Source organism: Macrobrachium rosenbergii, unplaced genomic scaffold (genome assembly GCF_040412425.1).
Source record: "Macrobrachium rosenbergii isolate ZJJX-2024 unplaced genomic scaffold, ASM4041242v1 171, whole genome shotgun sequence".
NCBI lineage: Eukaryota > Metazoa > Arthropoda > Malacostraca > Decapoda > Palaemonidae > Macrobrachium > Macrobrachium rosenbergii.
In genome coordinates, this window is record NW_027100729.1 from 291,712 (window position 1) to 312,687 (window position 20,976).

Here is a 20,976-nt window from a genome sequence, read left to right on the forward strand (position 1 = left end):
GTGGAATAAATTCATATTAAAAGCACTAACTATTAAGTTGAATCGCTTTGACACGCAATTGATCTTTGATCCCCGTTTCATGCTGAGAGCGACAAGATTTGCTGAACAGCGGAATCACCAATATGCAGTAAATGTTTAGCCTCGCTGTCGAACTTCTCCAGAGTTCCAGAGGTCCTTTATTCCTCCTCACACCATTGGAAGACTGTGGAATAGTCTCCCTAAGGGTGTTCTGCAATTTGAACTTCAAAAGTTCAAGGATAGGTGCAACAGATTGCGACCCTAATACCATTCTCCTTGCATTTTAGTACTTTTTTATCTATTATTTAATTTGTAAATTTATTTTTTCATTTTTGATGAGTGAGATTTCTTCTTCCTCTATTTCACTTTACCATCTGTTATTTCTTCCTAATGAACACCATAACATTCTTTGGGAGCTTCTTGAATTCCAAGCCAGTGGCCCCTTTGGTGGGATTGTTCCATGTGAATAGGGTCCATCATCTTCTGAATAATAATAATAATAATAATAATATAATATGTTTCTTTTGCAGGCAGACCGTGCAGAAATGTCTGGACGACGAGCACTTCATAGGATTGCAGAAACTGAAAGTCAGCCTGAGGCATCAGTCGCAGGCCACAGGTGATTACCTCCGGACTTGATTGAAAGAATCGATGAGTCGATCAGTTATTTCTCATGAGTTTTTCTTGAGCACTTTCAGTTCAGTTATATCTCCTCTGATCTCAATTTTGATATTTGTCATTTTCATTCACAGCGTCTTCGTCTAATCTGGACTGTTTTATGCCATTTCATCCCAAACATCTTTGTCTGATCTCGATTGTTTTATGCCATTTTCATCCCCAACATCTAATCTCGACTGTTTTATGCCATTTCGATACCCAGCTTCATTCTGTCATGTCAGCCATCTTTCAGTCACTTTCATCTCCAGGTTCCTCGTCTAATCTCGACCGCTTTCCCTCCCTTTCTGACCGCAGGGTCTTCTTCGCCCCTGAGGCTGAACTGGCGAGCCCAGATGGCCCTGAAGCAGACGATATCGAGCGCCCAGAGCCAGTGGCACGCGATCGATGCCCTGGTGAAGTCGATAGAGCTCAAAACGGAACACTACGAACAACGTGAGTTTTTGAGGTCAGTCTTCAAGAACGAGTTTTTGTTGTTCTCTCTCTCTCTCTCTCTCTCTCTCTCTCTCTCTCTCTCTCTCTCTCTCTCTCTCTCTCTCTCTCTCTCTCTGTCACCTTTCCTCCTTTCTCCCGGTCTCCGTTTTCTTTGTGTCTTTGGCTGTTCTTCTGCTGTAATTATAATCTTGGACCAGACATTACGATAGCCAAAAATTGTCGATGACTGAAAGTCAGTGATAACAGTGCTTATCGGCACCGATAACTGGCAATTGGCGTGGCACCGAAAATCCAGTTACCATCATCACTGGACAAGTGCCGTAAAACCAGATCGCCAATAACCTTGGACTGCCTGTAATTATCATTAGGACATTTTAGAGAGCTTTCATCTCGGGGCCCCAAGTTCTGTCAAGACTGCCAAGGGAGAATTTGCTCAAAGAACCAGCCCTGTGAAACCCCATAGGACCTTTCTGTTCCTCTCATTTTCCCTTTCACCACTGAATGGCTTCGTCATAGCCCCCAGCATTTGACCTTTGGCCTAAACTTTATAAATTCCAATTCCATTCTGGCCCTGTTGAATAATATATCGTCAACATTAGTATATCGAGACTGAATTGAATTCCTAATTTATTCTTTATCCGAACCCCCAAATTTGATTCCTGAACTCATAGGCTAATTCTGAAGGAATCCCTTGCATAAACGAGAGGCTTAAAATTACATATTAATTCATATTAAAAGAGCATTGCAGCTCCGGGCCGAAGATACAGTACAAAGGACATCAAGTACCGGCAACAGTTAGCCCAGAAAAAGTGTTTTGTAGGTGGCAACTCCACTGGTGTCTGATATGTTATTTTTTGTTCATGGTAAATTGTAATGGTGTCTGTATATACATACGTACACAGACACTACCCTATACACGAACGAGTTGCGTTCCAGAGGGCCGTTTGCATCTTGAAGCGTTCGTAAGTTGGTCTTCAGCCTATTTAAGTACAGTATGATACAAAATCAATACAGTACTGTATGCTTTTTTTTTCCCTAAAACACAATACAGTACAGTACTGTATTTCATAGAGTATGGTACTTTATTAATATGAATGATACATAAAACCTAAGTGAATGTGACGATAATACAGTCGTTTCGTACCGAACACCATTTTAATTTACGATCCCGTTCGTTCGTATCTCTGAGTGTTTGTAAGTTGAATGTTTGTAAGGAGGGTGGTGTGTTGTGTGTGTGTGTATATGTTTATATATGAGTATATATATATAGAAATGGTTTGGATATGTAGTGAGAAAGGAAGAGAAAGGTTGGCTGAAAACATTAGATGTGCCATTGTGTCCACTGCAGCTCACTCCGTAATACATCCTTTATTTTCCAGACAAACCCTGGAGAATTTCCTGAGGCCAGACTTCCCCGTGGCCATGGCCTGCGTCTTTGGCTCGTCTGCAAACAACCTCGGCTTCGTGGGCTGCGACGTGGACTTGTATGTCCACCTGGGTGTCGACCCCTGGAGCGAGGGAACCAAAGGTTCGTGAGAATTCGTATTCGCGGATGTGGCTTTTGTTTCTGTTTTTTAGTGAGTGTTTGTCAGTGTGGTGTATGTGTGGACGGGTTGGTTTGTTGCTGGTGAGCGCCCCTGTTTGTTTCTGTGTGGAAGATAAAGTCATTTTACTTTACTCTAAGTGTCTCAGGGCAGGGGAAAGTATGTCAGGTCGTTTATGTTGTACCAAAGCTAGGTGTACTGGTGTGGAAAGTGATGCCATGTTTGTAGATGGGTTGATATGTTACTGATGAGATCTCGTTTTCTATCGTAGCCCTGTCGTAACGTATGTGGATGGGAAAACGTAGTGGTTAAGGTTAAGAATCCTGTGGAGGAACTGAGTCTAAGTTTTAAAATAGTACTTTTAAAATAACGGATGGAGCGATGTAGTTTCTGTAATATATCTAGAAAAAGGTTCATAATACTGTGAGGAAGACTAGACATTGCCTAGACAAATGGGACATTTTGTTGTTGAGGGGCATTTCACTGTGTATGAGACTTCTTGGAACGTGGTGTATGGTTCGTTCAAGGTTTCCACACAAGGGATTCACCATTAATTCAGCAGACCGCGTATCGGGGTAGTGGCATCGGTGCACCTGTAGGCATTACTGACGCCCCCTAGCTGCAACCCTTTCATTCCTTTTTATTGTACCTCCGTTCATGTTTTCTTGCGTCCATCTGACTCTCCTCAGCCCTCTCCTAACAATTCATTCACAGTGCAACTGTCAAAAGCTTTCCTCCTCCTGTTATACCTTTCAGTCCTTCTTACTGTCAGCTTCCGTTTCAGCGCTGAATAATCTCGGAGGTCCCAGCACTCGTCCTGTGGCCTAAATTCTACATTCTCTTCTATTAATGCAACAGAAAGCAGAACTCAAAAAGTACCGACCCCATTGTCACCAAATTTATCTCTCAGAGATTTGCAGCATTGGCGTCCGTCATTCGTGTGTGCGTACTTAAGATTGACCTTTCTTTTTTTCCTCTTCTTCACAGCACAAAAGGAGTCCAAAGCACGTGACCTGACCTGGTACCTCGCCAGGAAGCTGAAGAATTCGAAGCGAGGGTACAAAGTAAGTCAATTGTGGTCGCTTACGTTGAATTAGAAGTTCAAACGGTTGTATTTGTCAAGAGAGCTTTATTTGGTAGAGGTTTTGTCTGTGTCAGTTCGCTGCCCTGTTAAACCCTTCCTTGGCCCCTGGCTGGTATAACCCCTTTCACTCCTTTGACTGTATCTCCTCCATTCATCTTCCATCTTCCATACTTGACCTTTGACCTCAATTTTATATGTTCCAGTTCCATTGTGGTCTTTCCATTTTGTAAGAGCCCCATTGTGTGGCACCCATATGACCCCTTGTCTCGTGAAACTGTCTTCGTAGTGGCTCTAGCAATGGTAATACTCTAATAGTACAGACACCTCCCTACTTACGAACATTCAGCTTACAGACATTCAGAAATGCGAACAGGATCGCAAATTTAAATTGTGTTCAGAGCTCTCCCCTTTGCCACCCATAAGTTCAAATTTTGTTTTGCGCGCCTATTCTATAAAATATAGTACTGTATGTACAAAGTATATTGTGTTTTAGGATGAAAAATAGTACATTACTGTATTGAATTTTTATCATGGTGTACTCAAATAGGCATGTAGAGTACAGTAACCAACTTAAGAGCAACTCAGCATTCAAACGGCCGTCCGGAACGTAACTCATTCATAAGTGGGGTGGTGGCTGTGTGCCCAAATAGCATTCGTCTGAAAGTGTACCAAGTGTAAAATGGCAGCGCAGCAAAATATTATCGTCATGACATAGCTGGTACCTAACATAAGTCCCTCAAGTTGAGGTTTTACTCCAATGTTCACAAAGATGTTTTAGAATAAGGAACCATCTCCGAACCTCCTTCCACAGTTTCCGATTTCATCCGACCTCCTTCCACAGGTCCAGGCGATAGCCAAAGCCCGCGTGCCCATTGTCAAATTCGAGGATGCCCTGACTAGACTCCAGGTGGACCTCTCGTTTAGAAACGGGATGCCAATCTACAACACCCAGCTCATCTGCCAGTACACTCGGACACATCTGCTCGTTAGGCCATATCTGATGGTCATCCGATACTGGGCCAAAATACAGGTACTGTAGTTTCTTTGTCGTCTTTTTTATGCTTACTGTGATTTTGTGGTGTTAGTCTCTTGGGAAAGTGTGTCAGAATCTGCGACATTTGTCACGTTTGCAGCAGGTGCCATGTGAGAATGTTATCGTTCGTAAATTACATACCCATTCGTAAGTTTGACGTGCTTCACGTCTGCACACTTCTTGTCGTAATTCTTTGGGAAAATGTGCCGGAACCTTGGATGTTTTAATGTTTCCAGAGGGTGCCATGTTTAGATGTTATCATTCATAAATTACATTTGCGTTCGTAAGTTAAATGTGTCCCACACCTGCTGTTTCCTTGGCACGTTTCTCGACCGAAATGTTTGGGACAGTTTGGTAGAAGAAGATTTTACATTTTTGACATTCCTAGTTCATGCTTTGTTTAAATGTTATCGCTTGTAAATAAGGTAATCAGTCGTGAGTTTAATGTGCTTTACATCTGCACATTTTTTGACATAATTCTTTGGGAAAGTTGTGTCAGAACCCTCTACATTTCTTACGTTCTTAGTTCGTCCCTTGTTTAAATGTTATTCCATATGAATAGGTTTCATCTTCTGAGTAATGATAACAGTAATATCATTCATAAATAACATATGCATTTGTGAGTTTAATGTGCTCCATGTCTGCGCATTTCTCGAGGTGATTCTTTTAGAAAGTGTGTCAGACCCGTCGATGTTTTTAATTTCACTTGTTGGTAATTTAAACAAAATTATTCAGTAAATAAAATGCTGTAATTTACGAAATAAGCTCCTCACAAGTGTAATTTTTAAAGTAGGGTGCTTGTACAGTCTCTCTCTCTCTCTCTCTCTCTCTCTCTCTCTCTCTCTCTCTCTCTCTCTCTCTCTCTCTCTCTCTCTCTCTCTCTCTCTCTCTCTCTCAGCTGACTTCTGATGCTCATGCATGACTCTAAATATTCGTTGCACGTTTTTGTCGTTTTTTTTATATGCATAGACAAGATACTGATGTAACCTTATAGGCTCAGTCAGGTTTAAACCATCTTGTACGCTAATGGGAAACAGCTTTAAATTTCTCGACTTGATAAAAACTTCTCCTTGGACCCCTAGATGCAACCCCTTTCATTCATTTGGCTGTACCTCTTTTCATATTCTCTCTCTTCCATCTCCTGACAGTTGTTTCGTAGTGCAAATGCAGAAGGTTTTCCCCCTTCCTGTTACGCCTTTCAAACCTCCTTTACTCTCAATTTCCTTTTCGTTCAAGGTCCCAGCACTCTGGCCTAAATCCTATTCCAAATCAACAGAAAATCACATCGCAGTTGATGATAAGATGAAAAATCCAGGATTTAAAATTGTGTTAGTGTTCTCTGTTATATCTGTTACAGTAAGACTGTGAAATCACCAATTCACTTAGGAGCATTTGATCCCAAGGGGCTAGTACTAAACACAGCAAAACAGTGATTCACCTACGCTCTTTCGCCGTGTTCAGGGATGAAATGTGTTTGGCCGTGTTTAGTACTAGCCCCTTGGGAATCAAATGCACTTGGGGGCATTTGATCCCCAATGGGCTCGTACTAAACACGGCGAAACACATTTCATCCCCGAGGGCTAGTACTGAACACGGCGAAAAAGTGTAGATGAATCACTGTTCCATCATTTTTAGCACAGCCCCCAGTGGTCAGATGTTCCTAAGTGGATTGGTGATGTCACAAGTTCCCTGAAAATTTCAGGGATTTCATGAAATCCCTGATTTCAGTCTTGCTGTAACATATACACAATTTCACAAACTACACAGAACTGTTCTTAGCTGACGATAGTTCCTGCTGTAATCTTCGTCATGTCCTTTTGGACAAAGAACAGAACTTGTAAATACTGTATTTGGTACCTTTAATTGTTTGGAAGTTGGTTACCGTACTCTTCATGCCTATTTCAGTACAGAATGATATAAAGACAACACAGTACTGTACGTGTTTGTAAGTAGGATGGTGTCTGTATATGGAACAAACAAGACATTGAGATATATTTCATTGATGGGATTTTTTCCTAAAGGTTTCACTTGTCATGGTAGAGAGCTTCCCAGAGCTCAAAAGTCGCCCGTGCTCGTTTGTTTCAATCGATAGAGTTTGTACCTCCTTGTAAATTAGCCAAATGAGGCCCCTGTATTCCGTAAGTCATTTTTACGTACGGCATCGTAAATTAGTTTGGTATTAGCCCTTTGAGATTGTGATAATATTTCTTCTTTCGACTTCACCAGTCCCACTGTATAGCTGGGCGCCGGCCGCTCGAGTCAACTCTCTCCATCTATTTCTATTCCTTTCATCTTTCTCCCCCCGGTCCCACCTCACCCATACCCCTCCTCCAATGTTCAGCCCTCTCTTGCAGGGTGATGAACACTTGATCAACCAAGTGTTCATCACCCTAGTTCTTCAGATGACTTTGGTGGCCACGCCCCACACTCCTCCTCCCCATCACTGGCACGTTCTTAGCTCTCGCGATTGGTTCCACCTCCCCGCTTCTTATTGCACGGCCATAGCATCTCAGACGAACTTCCCTAGCCTCCTTCTCCTGTACATCACATATACCACACATTCTTCCTTGTATCTTGGTTCTTCCTCCTTTCCAGCAGTGATATTCCAGCAATCCGTCTCACCATCCTCGTCTTGGTCCTTTCCAGCAGCCCCTCCTCTTTCCTGTTTTAAGTGCGCAGGTTTCTGCCCCGTGTAATGTTACGGGCCTGGTAACGGTAGATTCCGATGATATTTTTTGCCAAGCAAATGCCGACACCAGAGATTTAGATCGCAGATATGTCATGTGTTGGAAGCGTTTTGGCGACTTCAGTGAATCATTTCGACTTTTGATATTTATGATTTTTCATTTTCAGACGTACTTCAATAAAGTACGAATATTTAGCATCAAAATGACACCAAAAGCAAAGTTTGTTAAAGTACGAATATTTAGCATCCAAATGACACCAAAAGCAAAGTTTGTTTGACAGAGGGTAAGTTGACAGTAGACAATAAAAGAAAAATATTGTTATACCTATGAGTCATCAGATTGTGATATGCCACTTTCAAGTTTTCAAATGCTCTAATTTTTAATTTTTACTTAAGGACACTTTAATAAAACAATTTACGCTTGGAGATTCGAGCAGTAACTCCATGACTCTGACCAGGCTAACCTAAATTGTACTCTCGCTGATTTGTATGTGGAACTTATATACACATTATTTGTGGAAAATTCGCAGTATTTTTAATAGAGAAAATGTTCACAAATTAATGTATTTTCATATCATTTTCGTGACTAGATGCACGTTTTGTGATAAAACTATTAAAATATTCAGGTCTAAGCATATATAGAGGGTTTTTTGGTATTTTGAACCATCAAAATAGGCAGTTAAAAGTGCTTTTAGAGGGGTTTTAAGTATTAGCAGATTTTAGCTATGGGGGCGCGGCCGTTGTGGTACGCATACCCCACGAATACCAGGAGTCGACTGTACACTTAGCTTTAAAAAGGTAGCCTGGCCCATCACTGAACGTGGAGGTTGTTACTGTCGGTGGCTCAAGTCCGCCAGGTGGCGAACCACTAATCAGTTATAATTCTCTTTCAGTATTATTTCCAAGCAGAGCGAATTGGATATTCATCAACGTTCGTAGTAGCTTAATGTTCTGGTTTGCGAGTAAGTTGAAAAGTATGGAATCATGGTCGGGTTAGGTCTAATAGAATCAGAAGCTGTCCGTCTCAACTTGAACCTCATTATGTAGGGGCTTTCTCTTTACAGTACACAATTGGGGCAGTGTGATGGGGACAGTTTTGGAGGTTATTAAATTAAACTCTGATTTTCCTTAACCTAATTTATTTCCTTAACATTACACTTATTTCCTACTTACTCCTAATATTTACCAAAACAATCTTCCTATACTTAAACTTAGCCTAACTTAATACTATAGATCACCAAAACCTATCCTTAGTTCCTTAACCTAACTTATTATAGCTTTTGCCCAGTAATTTCAAGAACCTAATCTAATTTTATTTCTTAATCCTCAAAATGGAAACACATCCAATGCTTGAAAGATCAGTCTTCAAAGTCTACTTGGGATTGTCCAACAAAGATCATTTGAGAACCAAACATGCTTTTCTTTAAGTAGAATTCTGTACACAACTTCACCGTAACCTGATTCACACTGTGATTCCTCTGAATGTTTTTTCGTTTCCTTGGAACAAATCTATAACAGTCAGTTTATAGTGTCTCGTATTATCATTTTCTACTGGAGACTTGGATAAGTGAGCCTCTGGGTCACACAGCTAATTTGTAAATACTTGCCGTAAAGCATTCAGGAGGGAAATAAAGGCCTCATTTCCTTCACTGTTTCTCAACCAGGTTCTCTCAATCCAAGCACTTTGGGCATTCAGGTGAAGGGGAGTCTACTCTACCCTACCACTCTCAAGCAAACCAAGTAAAAAAAGAAAAAAAACAACATGAAAACTTCCATCAGACATTCTTAACAAAAACACAAAATAAACATAATATAAAACATCACCACAACAAAAAACGGAACAATCAATTCACACAAACCGTCTTTCGTCGTACAAACCCAAATTTAACCCACCACAATGCAGGGATTAATTGTTCCATGTCATTAGTCAAGGCTCTCTGCAGAATCCCCCTTCCACGGCCCCAAACAGCGTCCCCTTTCGTTCCTTTTACTCTGCCTCCTTTCGTATTCTCTCTCTCTCTCGTCTTTCTTTCCTAACAGTTATTTCGTAGTGCAACTGCTTGGAGGTTTTCCGCCTGTCACACCTTTCAAACCTTTTACTGCCAATTTCTGTTTCAGCACTGAATGCCCTCATAGAGGCCCCAGTGTTTGGCCTTTGGCCTAAATTCTATATTCAAATTAATTCTCCTAACATTTGTTTCAACATTATTTTCCGTTCTGAATGGTCTCATAGGTCCCAGTACATGGCCATTGGTCCAAAGTCCTGTGTTCCAGTTCCAATTGTGTCCTGTCAAAACTTGTGTCTGGTCAGTACACACGTGTTTTCACCGTAAATCGACGTAAATGGATCTCGTAGAGACAGCAGTCGAGTAAATCACACAAGATCGATCAAAGGAGTTGGGAAATTCTCGAATGTACGTAGGCCTGGACTTAGGACTAGGTCGTGCGTTGAAGCTTCAGGCTTTTCCGAACGCCTGGCCTTCTGGTGCAGTTGTGCTTGTTATGTCTCGTCAGCTCTTTAAGCAAAGACACCAATGCGGAGGGTGATTTAGTCGGAAACAGTACAACTTTCAAACATTCAGAGATAGAAAGAAACTGGATCGCTATTTAAAGTTGTATTCAGAGTGCTTCCCTTTGTCATCCCTAAGTTCAGATTTTGTTTTGTGCACCTGTTCTGTACGTACATTATGTACAGTGTACAGGTACTGTGTTTTGGATGGAAAAATGGACAGTACTATATTGATTTTATATCATACTCTACTTGAATAGGAGGTGTATTTGATTATTTGCGATTCCCTCCTCGTACGTCATAAATCAGGTGTTCGTAAAGATACCTTGGTACCTTTGGGGGTTATCGAAACGTGTGCTGTTGGTGTTGAAATTGCAGTCCCGAAGAAAACTTATCGGGTGATCAAATGTATACAGTTTTTTTTTTTGTGTAAATATTAAAACCTCAGATATATTTTATCTGTATGAATTCCTAAAGATGAATCCTTGAGGATAATGCAAGACCTTTTTCTTTAGTGTAGCGCTTGTTATATTGTTGGAAATACACTTAAAATCCTTGCGCTTTATGAGGGGTACTCATTGTCCTCATCTGTGGGACAGTATTCCTCGTAAAGCCAAAGAATTTTGATTGTATTCGTAATAATATATCAGTATATACATTGAAGATCTTGTTTTATCCTCATCATTAAAGGACATGTTCATTCATTTTCTTATGGTTAATCTCTAGCTGAAGTCTAAACGGTGACATCAGTTTCACCTGAAGTTGAATTTCAGATTGTCAGTGCACAGAAACTGCCAAAAATGATACAGTCGACCCCTGGTATTCACGGGGCATAGGTACCACAACTCCCCTACGAGTAGCTAAAATCCGTGAATACTTGACACCCCACAGAAACGCTCATAACTGCCTATTTTGATGTTCAAATACCAAAAACACCCTCTAAGAATGCTTATACCTGAGTATTTTAATAGTTTTATCACAAAAAGTGCATTTAGTCGTGAAAATTATACGAAAATACAGTAATTTGTGAATATTTATGAAAAATACCACGAATAGGCAGATTTTCCACGAATAGTGTGTACAGTATATACATTCCACAGAAAAACCCGTGAATAGGTAAAGCTACGAATCTGGGACCGCCAATAGGCAGGGGTCCACTGTGCCGTAATCATTTCGTGCTATCGGCATTCTGTAACTAATTCCGAGAGCTCTCTTTTTGTGTTAAAACCAAATGCAACATTCTTTAATTCCAAGAGCTCGTTTTCAAGTTGAAAACCAAGTGCAACATTCTGTAACCAATTCCGAGAGCTTGTTTCCAAGTTAAAACCAAACGCGGCACTCTGTAAGCGAGGATGAACTTCAAGTTCGTCTCTGCAGCTTCAAGATTTAGTCAGGCAAAACATCTGTTCTTTGCATATTGAGTCTGCTATACCAGAAATGCATCATGGTCCGGATTTGACTACGTAAATTATGTTAACCTGGATTTTCTTCTTGTTTAGGACTGTGACAGATAAACATGGAGTTCATGAATACACCCGGGAACAATTAAGTATATTTGTAAGAGATGTTATATTTATTATTGGTGTTTATTGTTTTAATTTTTTGTAGCAGGAAGGTTTAATGGAATAAGACATGAAGTTCTCGTAATGAAAACGAAACGGGCGGAAACGCATAACTTTACATGAATTAAGTTAAGCATGTAACTTAACATTAGGTAAACTTAAGATAGGTTTAAGAAACAGCATAAAAGAATCGGTTAAAAGCACATGACTTAACTTCAAGCAAATCTAAGTTGAACATTGAAAGCATGTAAGTAGATTTAAGATAGATTTAAGATAGATTTAAGATAGGCAAAACCACCTGTAGAAACTGACTCGAGGTTTGCTCTCGCTTGCAGGACATCGCGGGCGGTGCGCAGCCCACGTACCTCATCACCAACTACGGCTTCACCATGCTCATGCTCTTCTACCTGATGGTGAGGAGCGAGCCGCTCATCCCCTCCGTGTCCCAGCTGAAGGCCCAGTGTCCGGCAAACGTGCGCGGAGAGCACACCATCGAGGGGTGGGACTGCAGCTTCGGGCAGGACGTGACCCACTGGGCGGGCAGGAAGCACAACGTGACGGTGCTGGAGCTGGTGTGCGAGTTCTTCGAGTACTACGGCAAGTTCGACCCCCGGAAGTGGGTCATAAGCCCCCTGGCGGGGCGGCTCCTGGACAAGACGGCCATCAAGCAGAAGGACAAAAGCAAGCTGCCCCCCTGCATGGAGTACTACTGCAGCCAGGACACTGATCTCCAGCTAGACACGGCCCTGTGCCTGCAGGACCCCTTCGAGCACTCCTACAACATAACGAGGGGCCTGCACGCGGGCCCGCTGACCGAGTTCCAGTACAAGTGCCGGAAGGCCGCGGAAGTCTGCAGCGAGATCATCAGCCAAGAGAAGCCCCTGGGCCAGCTCTTCGAGGACGTGTTCATCGACGAGTCCATCCTGAGCTCCATCCAGGCGTGCGATTCCCCCGTCTCCAAGGAGGGCGACGTCACCCAGGAGGAAATCATCACACTTGACGACTCTGACGAGATATCGCAGGGCGACGCCTCGCAAGACGAGATAGAGATCTTGGACGTCGACGTGACGCCAGATCCGGAGGAGGATCCCCACGACGTCCCTTCGGCATCTCCCAGGGCCAGTAGCAGTTCTTCGAACGCGAACGGAAACCCGATGAAGAAGAAGGGGGCTGGTTTTTTAGCCAAGCGGAAAGCGGAAGAGGAGGAGATAGAGATATGCCAGGCAAACGAGGGGGAGTCGTCCGTCGAAGAAATTCCTTGTGACGAGGACACAAACGACTCCTCTGTCGAGGAGATCCCCAACGGAGACGCGGGAGCAGAGGCGGCGAACGAGAACGGCGTGGCCAAGAAGAAGAGCAGCAGCAAGAGTCCTCCCGTAGCCGTTGACCCTCAGGCTAAGCCCGAGAAGAAATTCTTCAAGTTCCAAATGAACTTTGCCACGGTCAAAGAATTCACGATCACCTTCGACGGCTGCATCTCGGGAGGGAAGGAGGTCATGAAGTCGGAGGACGACATAGGTTACGCGGCCAGCTCCCTCATCCACTTCATCCTGCAGCAGTGTCTGAAGATGGAGGTCAATCCCGCAAGTAGCTCCTCGGCGGAGGAGGGCAAGCGGAAGTCCGAGTCCCCGGAGAGCACTGGGAGCGGAAAGCGCATCAAGAACGCGGACGGGAACGTGGTCAACGTCGTCCCCACGTACCGGAAGGTGACGGAATACAGGTGCTCGACGGAGAACCAGTTATGGGTGGGACGGAGGAAGGCTTCCAAAATGGTGCCCAACATACTGAACACCAATCCCCTCCAGTACGAGATGGCCGTGACGCAGGCGCAGATGGCCAACTACATCGGACACGAGAACGGCAGGTGTCCCACCGGGGCAGCCACGCTCGAATTCATCGTGACCGTGTGGCAGAAGATGGAGGAGCCCTCGGTAGTGTTGGTGACCGGCGACTCTCTCTCCGACGAGAAGCTGACCAGGGGCATGATGATGCCCCTGTTTCTGTACTTGTCCTACTTAGCCCCCAACCTGCTCGAGAAAATTGCCATGTACATCGTGAGGACTTCTACCAAGAGATAATGAATGCAATTTCCTTTTATTTTTTCCTGGTTTCAGATTGCTCTGGTATATTTCAGAGAGCAATTTTGTACTTCATTATAGATTCATGAGGATATAATTAAACAGATTTTGGAGAAGGAGGTTTTGTCATTTACATCCAAAGATTGGCAATCATCATGTTGTGTTTTTGTTATGTTATAATAATCTCCTAATAATAATAATCATAATGTGTCTACAATCTAGATACAGAGAAGGTATAATTGGCAATATCCACGCAGTTGCTGAAGACAGAAAAATTAGTAATTATAATAACAGTAATGACAAGAATAATGTTGAGAATAAATAGTAAGAAATATTAAAAATAATAATAATAAAATAAACAGAAATACAATAAAAATCATAATGTCATTCATCTCTCGTCGTACACAACCCTAATTTTATGAGGTCTTCGTATGCCCCCCCCCCCTCCCCCGACCCCCAGGGTAGGACACCTTGACGAGGTGAGGGGCTAAGGGACCCTGGCCTTTGGGCCCGGGTCCTGACGAATCATCCTACGTAGTTTTTGGTTTAAATTTATGGATTTGGCTATTAGTTCTCCCTCCCCTGGATCCGACGACTTGACGGCACTGGCAATGACTCCTGTTACGAACATGGATACGGGCCTGGCTGCTGGACAGAACCAAACACTGAGACACCAGGGTGTTAGCAAATCTGGTGGGGTTGATTCAAATAATAGGGTCCTTTATTGCGCTAATGTAGGCTTGTCATTAGATTATGAATGTTTATACAGTGTAGTAAAACAATTTGGAAAAGTGGAAAGAAATTGATTTTGTTAAATTTTCCTCTCCCTTGGAAGCACAACAAAGACTCTGTGGCCATATTCTAAACGACTCGGTTCTCAGCACGAAAGTGTTTTCAGTGAAAAACTTGAATGATGAGCCGTTTGATTTTATTCCAAAGACTGGAGAACATGGACCAGTCCCATGTACCAGAGCTCTTCCTCCCCCTCTATGGCATGTTGCTATCTACAAGGAGGGGGGGAAAAATTTAATAGAAGCCGCTGAATGCATTGAGAGCAAGGTTGGTTCCATTCCCATTGGAAACTTAAAACGGTACGGAAAGAACCTTCCAATAAAAGCTGGTTATGAGACTCGAGCAGTTCTGCTTAAAATCCTGGACTAAATTATTCAACATTATCATATCCCCAACTGGTGATTGTGTCCGTGGAGGTGGTGCAATTATTATTATGAATAAATCTCTACAGCACTCCACAATACAATTAAATACAACTCTACAAGCTGTCGCTATTTCAGTCCTTTTGGAAAAGAGGCTAACAATCTACTCCTTATACCTTCCACCAGACCTTGCTTTTAACATTGGAGGTATTCAGTCCTTAATCGACCAATTTCCAGCTCCTTTACTTCTCCTAGGTGATTTTAATGCCCACAACCCACTTTGGGGAAGTCGGTTTTTAGACAGCAAATGGAAATGAATCGAAGACCTTACTGACAGGAATGATGTTACGCTATATAATAATGGGTCAGTGACTCTCCACGACATTCACGATAATCGTCTCTCTGCACTGGACCTCAGTGTTTCTTCAGCTAGTATCCACCTTGATTTCAATTGGTCTGTCAATGAAGATTTAAGTGGAAGTGATCACTACCCGGTCAAATCCGCGAATGCTTAAAACCCCTCTAAAAACACTTAGAACTGCCCATTTTGATAGCTTAAACCAAGATAAACCCTGTAAAAATGCTTATACCTGAGTATTTCAATAGTTTTATCACAAAAAGTGCATTTATTCATGAAAATCATATGAAAATGCAGTAATTAGCGAATATTTCTCAGTGAAAAATACCGCGAATGGGCGAATTTTCCGCGAATGATGGCCAGATATGTTCCACAGAGAAACCCACAAATGCGTGAGCCCGCGAACCTTGAGAATGCGAATACAGGGGGCTTACTGCTCTAAATGCTCCATCTGACCTTTCACCTGAGTGGAGGGCAGAGGACGCAGACTGGGATAAGTTCAGTAAGGGTGTCAATCTAGATAGGGAGTTTGAGTCCTTTCATTCTCATCTAGATGCCTGTGATTACTTTATTGAAAAGCTACTTTGAAGAGTGCCAAAGGCTCGATTCCAAAAACAAAAGGCAAACCTCGTAGACCTGCAGTTCCCTGGTGGAATAAGACGTGGTATTCTGAGAAAAGTGACCAGGAAGTACTACAGACGTTACAAAACTAGTGGCTCTCCTCAGTCTGAATGAATCTACAAATGTGCTTTAGCCAAGCAGGGCCGCTTTTATAAGAAAGCCAAAAGAGAACGTTGGCTCTACTATATTCATGGAATAAACTCCAAGATCCCACCAAGAGTGGCGCGGCGCAAAATAAGGAAACTGAGTGGAAAATTTGTTGCGTCACCATAACCCTCATTACAAATAATGACACTCTCATAACAGAGCCCACTGAAGTTGCAAATGAGCTAGGAAAACACTTTTCTAAAGTTTCCAGCCCTAACAATTATTCTCCAGAATTTCAAAGAGTTAGGAATCCTGAAATGTGTCTGAAGTTTGATTCGGGAAAATCTGAACCACTCGACTACAAATTTTCCCTAAGAGAACTTCGTGAGGTGCTCTCCTCAAGTGAATCCACAGCTCCAGGTGAGGATACAGTCGTATATGAAATGATGAAACACCTCCCAGATGATGCCAAAAACTATTTACTCAAGATTATAAACAAAATATGGGAAACTGGAATCTTGCCCAAGGACTGGAAAATGTCCGTAATTGTTCCTATGAAAAAGCCTAATAAAGATGCTTCCCAAGCCACCAGCTATAGACCAATAGCTCTTACCAGCTGTGAATGTAAGCTGATGGAGAAAATGATAAATACTAGACTAGTCTGGCACCTGGAGACCAAAGGATTACTGTCGGCATTTCAATTTGGTTTCAGAAAAAACCGCTCCACCCTTGATCCCCCGCTGACCAACCAAACCCAGCAAGGATTCGCCAAACAGTGTCAGACCATTGGCATCTTTTTCGACTTGGAGAAAGCACATGACACTACCTGGAGAACTGGCATCAAGAAACAGTTGCACAAGATGGGCATATGTGGAAGAATGATCAGGTTTATATATTCCTTTTTAACAGACAGACTTTTCAAGGTAAGAGTGGGAAACTCCTTCTCCCAACCTTTTATGCAGGAGGAAGGAGTTCCCCAAGGAGGCATTTTAAGAGTAACACTCCTTTCAGTGGCAATAAATAGTGTGGTTGAAAAAATCTCACCCCCTGTTAAATGCTCGCTTTTTGTCGATGAACTTGCAATAGACTGCTGCACAGGGTATGATTCCTTGTCTGTATGGAAGCATTTGCAAAGGTCTGTTAATGCTATTACTAAGTGGATTGATGAGAATGGTTTAAAATTCTCCTCTTCCAAAACAGTTACAGTGAGATTCACCAGGTGCCGGCGTGTGGAAGAGGTTCCCACGCTTAGTCTAAAAGGGTCCATCCTTCCTTACGAGAGTGAAGTTAAATTTCTGGGGATGACTATTGACCCTAAATTAAGATGGGCTAGCCACATAAATGCCCTAAAGTTTAATGTTAATCTTATGAATATCTTAAAGGTTGTTTCTGGATTTAGTTGGGGTCCTAATAAGAAATCCCCTCTGAGGCTGCATGACTCTCTGTGTCGATCTAAGCTAGACTATGGCTGTCAGATTGATTCCTCAGCCTGTAAAACCAAGCTAGAGGAACTGGACGTTGTACACAACATGGGGTTGAGAATATGCTCAGGGGCTTTTAGAACTTCGCCTGTTGAAAGCATGTACGTCGACACAGATCATTTTCCCCTGGATCCAAGAGGGCAAGAGCCAGGGTCGCGATACATGGCTAGAATGAAAAGTGCTCCCAAAAATCCCTCCTTTCAAGCACTAAAGGAAACAGACTCTCGAAGTGTTTCTGGTACAAGAGCTTCTGAACCATTGCAGATTCGACTGAATGAGGATGTTAGGAATAATCATCTTCAATCCCAGAAGGTCCTGGAAGCAGAATATCCTGTAAATCCGCCATGGCTTATTCCAGAAGCATCAGTATTCAAGAAACGGTTTAACAAAAAGGACTGCTCTGAAGAAGAGATTAGGGGAAAATTCGTAGAGCACGGTGTTACCCATGCTGATTTGACAAAGATCTATACAGAGTCAGATAGTGGTGTTGGTTGCGCTGTTATCCTTGGTGATACAGCGTACACAGCTAAATTACCTGACTCTGCATCAATATTTACAGCCGGATTATCAGCCATAGTAATCTGTGCCTTAGGTTTAGTTTTTCAAAGTAGTGACTCTAATTTCGTCATATACTCAGACTCTAGAAGCACCTTAGAAGCTATTAAACAATTTGATAGCTTCCATCCATTAATTCAAAGAGTTCAGGAGTGGCTTTTTCGTATCTATTGTCGGCGTAAATCAGAAACCTCTTTCAGAAAAGTGACTCCTATAGACCTAAAAGGTCCCATCAGATCTTACGTTTTGAGTCAGTGGCGAGAAAGGTGGACTTCTCCTCTTCTTGCCAATAATAAGAAATATAGAAATATTAGGGATAATATACTATACCGTGGTCTTCGCCATTCCAGCTTGACAGACGGACAGAGGTTATTTTAACCAGATTAAGGATTGGGCACGCTCGTCTAACCCATCAGTTTATTGTAGAACAGTGATTCTTAAATTGGGGGGTGTGGCCCCCTAGGGGGCCACCAGAAGCTTCCAAGGGGGGCGCAAGCAGAATTGCCAGACGGTGCCTATTATTTTTTTAATTTGTGTTGTTAATTACAAAATTGCCAAAAACGTTATCACTGCTTCCATATATTTTCTGATTATCTCAAAACATGCCAGAAATTCAAAATATAAGTCAATTTTAATTTCAAATCTTGTTTATGAATTGTCTTTTATTGTCATGATAAGTATAATAGCATAGAAATAGACAACATATTGTTTATAGATTATTGGCAAAAATTTCGGGGGTAGGGGGCCGTGGGGCCTATAACTAACGCAGAGGGGGGGTGGTGCAAGGCTAAAAAAGTTTAAGAACCACTGTTTTAGAAGGAAGCAGCCCCCCTCCAGAGTGTGCTTACTGTGACGAGACACTAACAGTGGAGCATCATTCTGGTGGTGTGCCCCAGATATTTTAACCAAAGGGAAAGATATTTTCAGGGTAAATCCCTCTCTGATATTTTGGGAGATATTTCTGCTATCATCTCTTTTTTTTTAAAGTGTGTTCAAATGTTCCCCTGCCGCCATGACTTCAGAACTGTGTCCTTCCCAGTATATTGTTGGCAGTGATTTAAGATGCACACAGAGAGAGAGAGAGAGAGAGAGAGAGAGAGAGAGAAGTTAAGTATACCTCAGATTTACCAGACCACTGAGGAGCTGATTAACAGCTCTCCTAGGGCTGGCCCGAAGGATTAGACTTATTTTACGTGGCTAAGAACCAGTTGGTTGCTTAGCTACGGGACCTACAGCTTATTGTGGAATCCGAACCACATTATCAGCGAGAAATGAATTTCTGTCGCCAGAAATAAATTCCTCTAATCGACTAAAAATTTTGGCGAATTACATAATAACTTTGCAATTAAATAAAAACTAAGTGAAACTTAATATTTATGCTATTTTATTTGCTTTGTACTCTACTTATCATCACTATTTTACGTAGTCACTTCTTCCTACTGAATAGAATTTCATATGTCTATAACAGTCTCTCTGATGGAAGTGATAGACTCTCCAAACTGCAGCCACTGATTCAGCTTTTATCAAGAAACTTTAAAAAAATTTACGCCTGGTGAGAAAGCAGTGATTGATGAAAGCACGGTTTTATTTAGAGGGCGGACCTCTGTGCCTTTGTCGAAGAAGTAACAGAAAGTGTGTCCCTGAAAACTGTAACAGGAAAAAAAATTGAAAAAAGGTGAGGTAGAAGGAACAGCAGAATGATGAAGGTATGAAAGTTACGAAGTGGAAAGACCAGCGTGATGTTCTTATGCTAACAAGTGTCCCTGAGTACACAACAGAACTAGTCTGAGGACACAACAGAACTAGTCTGAGGACACAACAGAACTAGTCTGAGTCACAACAGAACTAGTCTGAGTACACAACAGAACTAGTCTGAGGACACAACAGAACTAGTCTGAGGACACAACAGAACTAGTCAAAACTGGTAAGATAAGACGTGGTATAGAGAGAGAGAAGCCACAATGTGTTTTGAATGACTCTGACCAGATGCCCTCATATTACTCTCCTCTACGAAAAGTCAGGAAGTGGTACAGGAAAGCAGCCTTTGAACTCCTTCCCAGAACATCAGTTGTAAATGCATATATTCTATTCGACAAGTTTCACACAAGCAAACCAATTTCAGTGAGAAAATGTCCTGAATCTGCAGTGCTGTCACTTCTGACCGGTAGACCAACTGAAGATCTGAAGGCTGGAAAGGAATTTATGGCCCTCATGCTCTGAAAGACTCCATTCAGAAGAGTTATGATGTTACTGGGATATATGTAAAATGTGGTATATAGGTAGATATACTTAAGGCTTTCAGATAAGGAACTTTTTGCTTGCTTTTTTGGCGCGATCATATTATTTCATAAATAAGACCTAAATGTTTTCCTCTATAGTTGAAGAATTTATTTTATTTTTTTTACTTTCTTCAATAATGAAACTTTAATTCGAATGCATTCTGTGGTATTTCTAACCCTAACCTATGAAACATAGAAATATATGTATATAAAAAAAATGTACCACCTGTGGTACATTTGGCCCTTAAGTCTTATTCACAGTGTACCACCGGTGGTACGCATGACGCTTAAGGTGTTAATATATTTATTGCATCGCGTAGAATTTGAATGACATTAGATTTTTTATTATGTGTATATCACATCATTCATTAAACTTCATACCCTTATTTATTGGTCACATCACTTCATTTTATTTATTAAAATCATTTCCTTCATGAATTCATAACTTTAACATAATTTATTTCTCTTCGTTACGGCGCTGAATGACCTTCTTGGCCCCAGTGCCTGGGTTTCTGCCCTAAATATCATACATGCATCCATCCATCCCCGACTAAGTTGAAACCCAGATTTGGTCGAAACTTGGTGAGTTATTCTTTGCTTCATCTAAATCCTACATTTCCCTCAAATTAACCTCATGGGTCCCAGCGCTTGGCCTTTGGCCTAAATTCTGTGTTCAGTTCAGTTCTTAGCCATCCCAGAAACGATATGACTTGAAGTTTACAGAGAGAGAGAGAGAGAGAGAGAGAAAGGCTGAGAGACTGACAGAGAGAGAGAGAGAGAGAGAGGGGAGAAAGATTGACAAAGAGAGTAAAACTGA

General features: G+C 42.0%; 1 protein-coding gene across 1 annotated transcript in view; it reads left to right on the plus strand.

The window, feature by feature from the left end:
* LOC136838120 (tRNA 2'-phosphotransferase 1-like) overlaps window positions 1-13,740 on the plus strand; it is a 34,792-nt gene extending 21,052 nt beyond the window's left edge. Inside the window, exons 5-10 of the mRNA XM_067102967.1 lie at window positions 549-637; window positions 991-1,141; window positions 2,508-2,656; window positions 3,660-3,736; window positions 4,598-4,786; window positions 11,882-13,740. Coding sequence (XP_066959068.1) covers window positions 549-637; window positions 991-1,141; window positions 2,508-2,656; window positions 3,660-3,736; window positions 4,598-4,786; window positions 11,882-13,624 — 2,398 coding nt within the window. The 3' untranslated portion in view covers window positions 13,625-13,740. The remainder of the gene's footprint in view (window positions 1-548; window positions 638-990; window positions 1,142-2,507; window positions 2,657-3,659; window positions 3,737-4,597; window positions 4,787-11,881) is intronic.
* The last annotated feature ends 7,236 nt before the right edge of the window (window positions 13,741-20,976 follow it).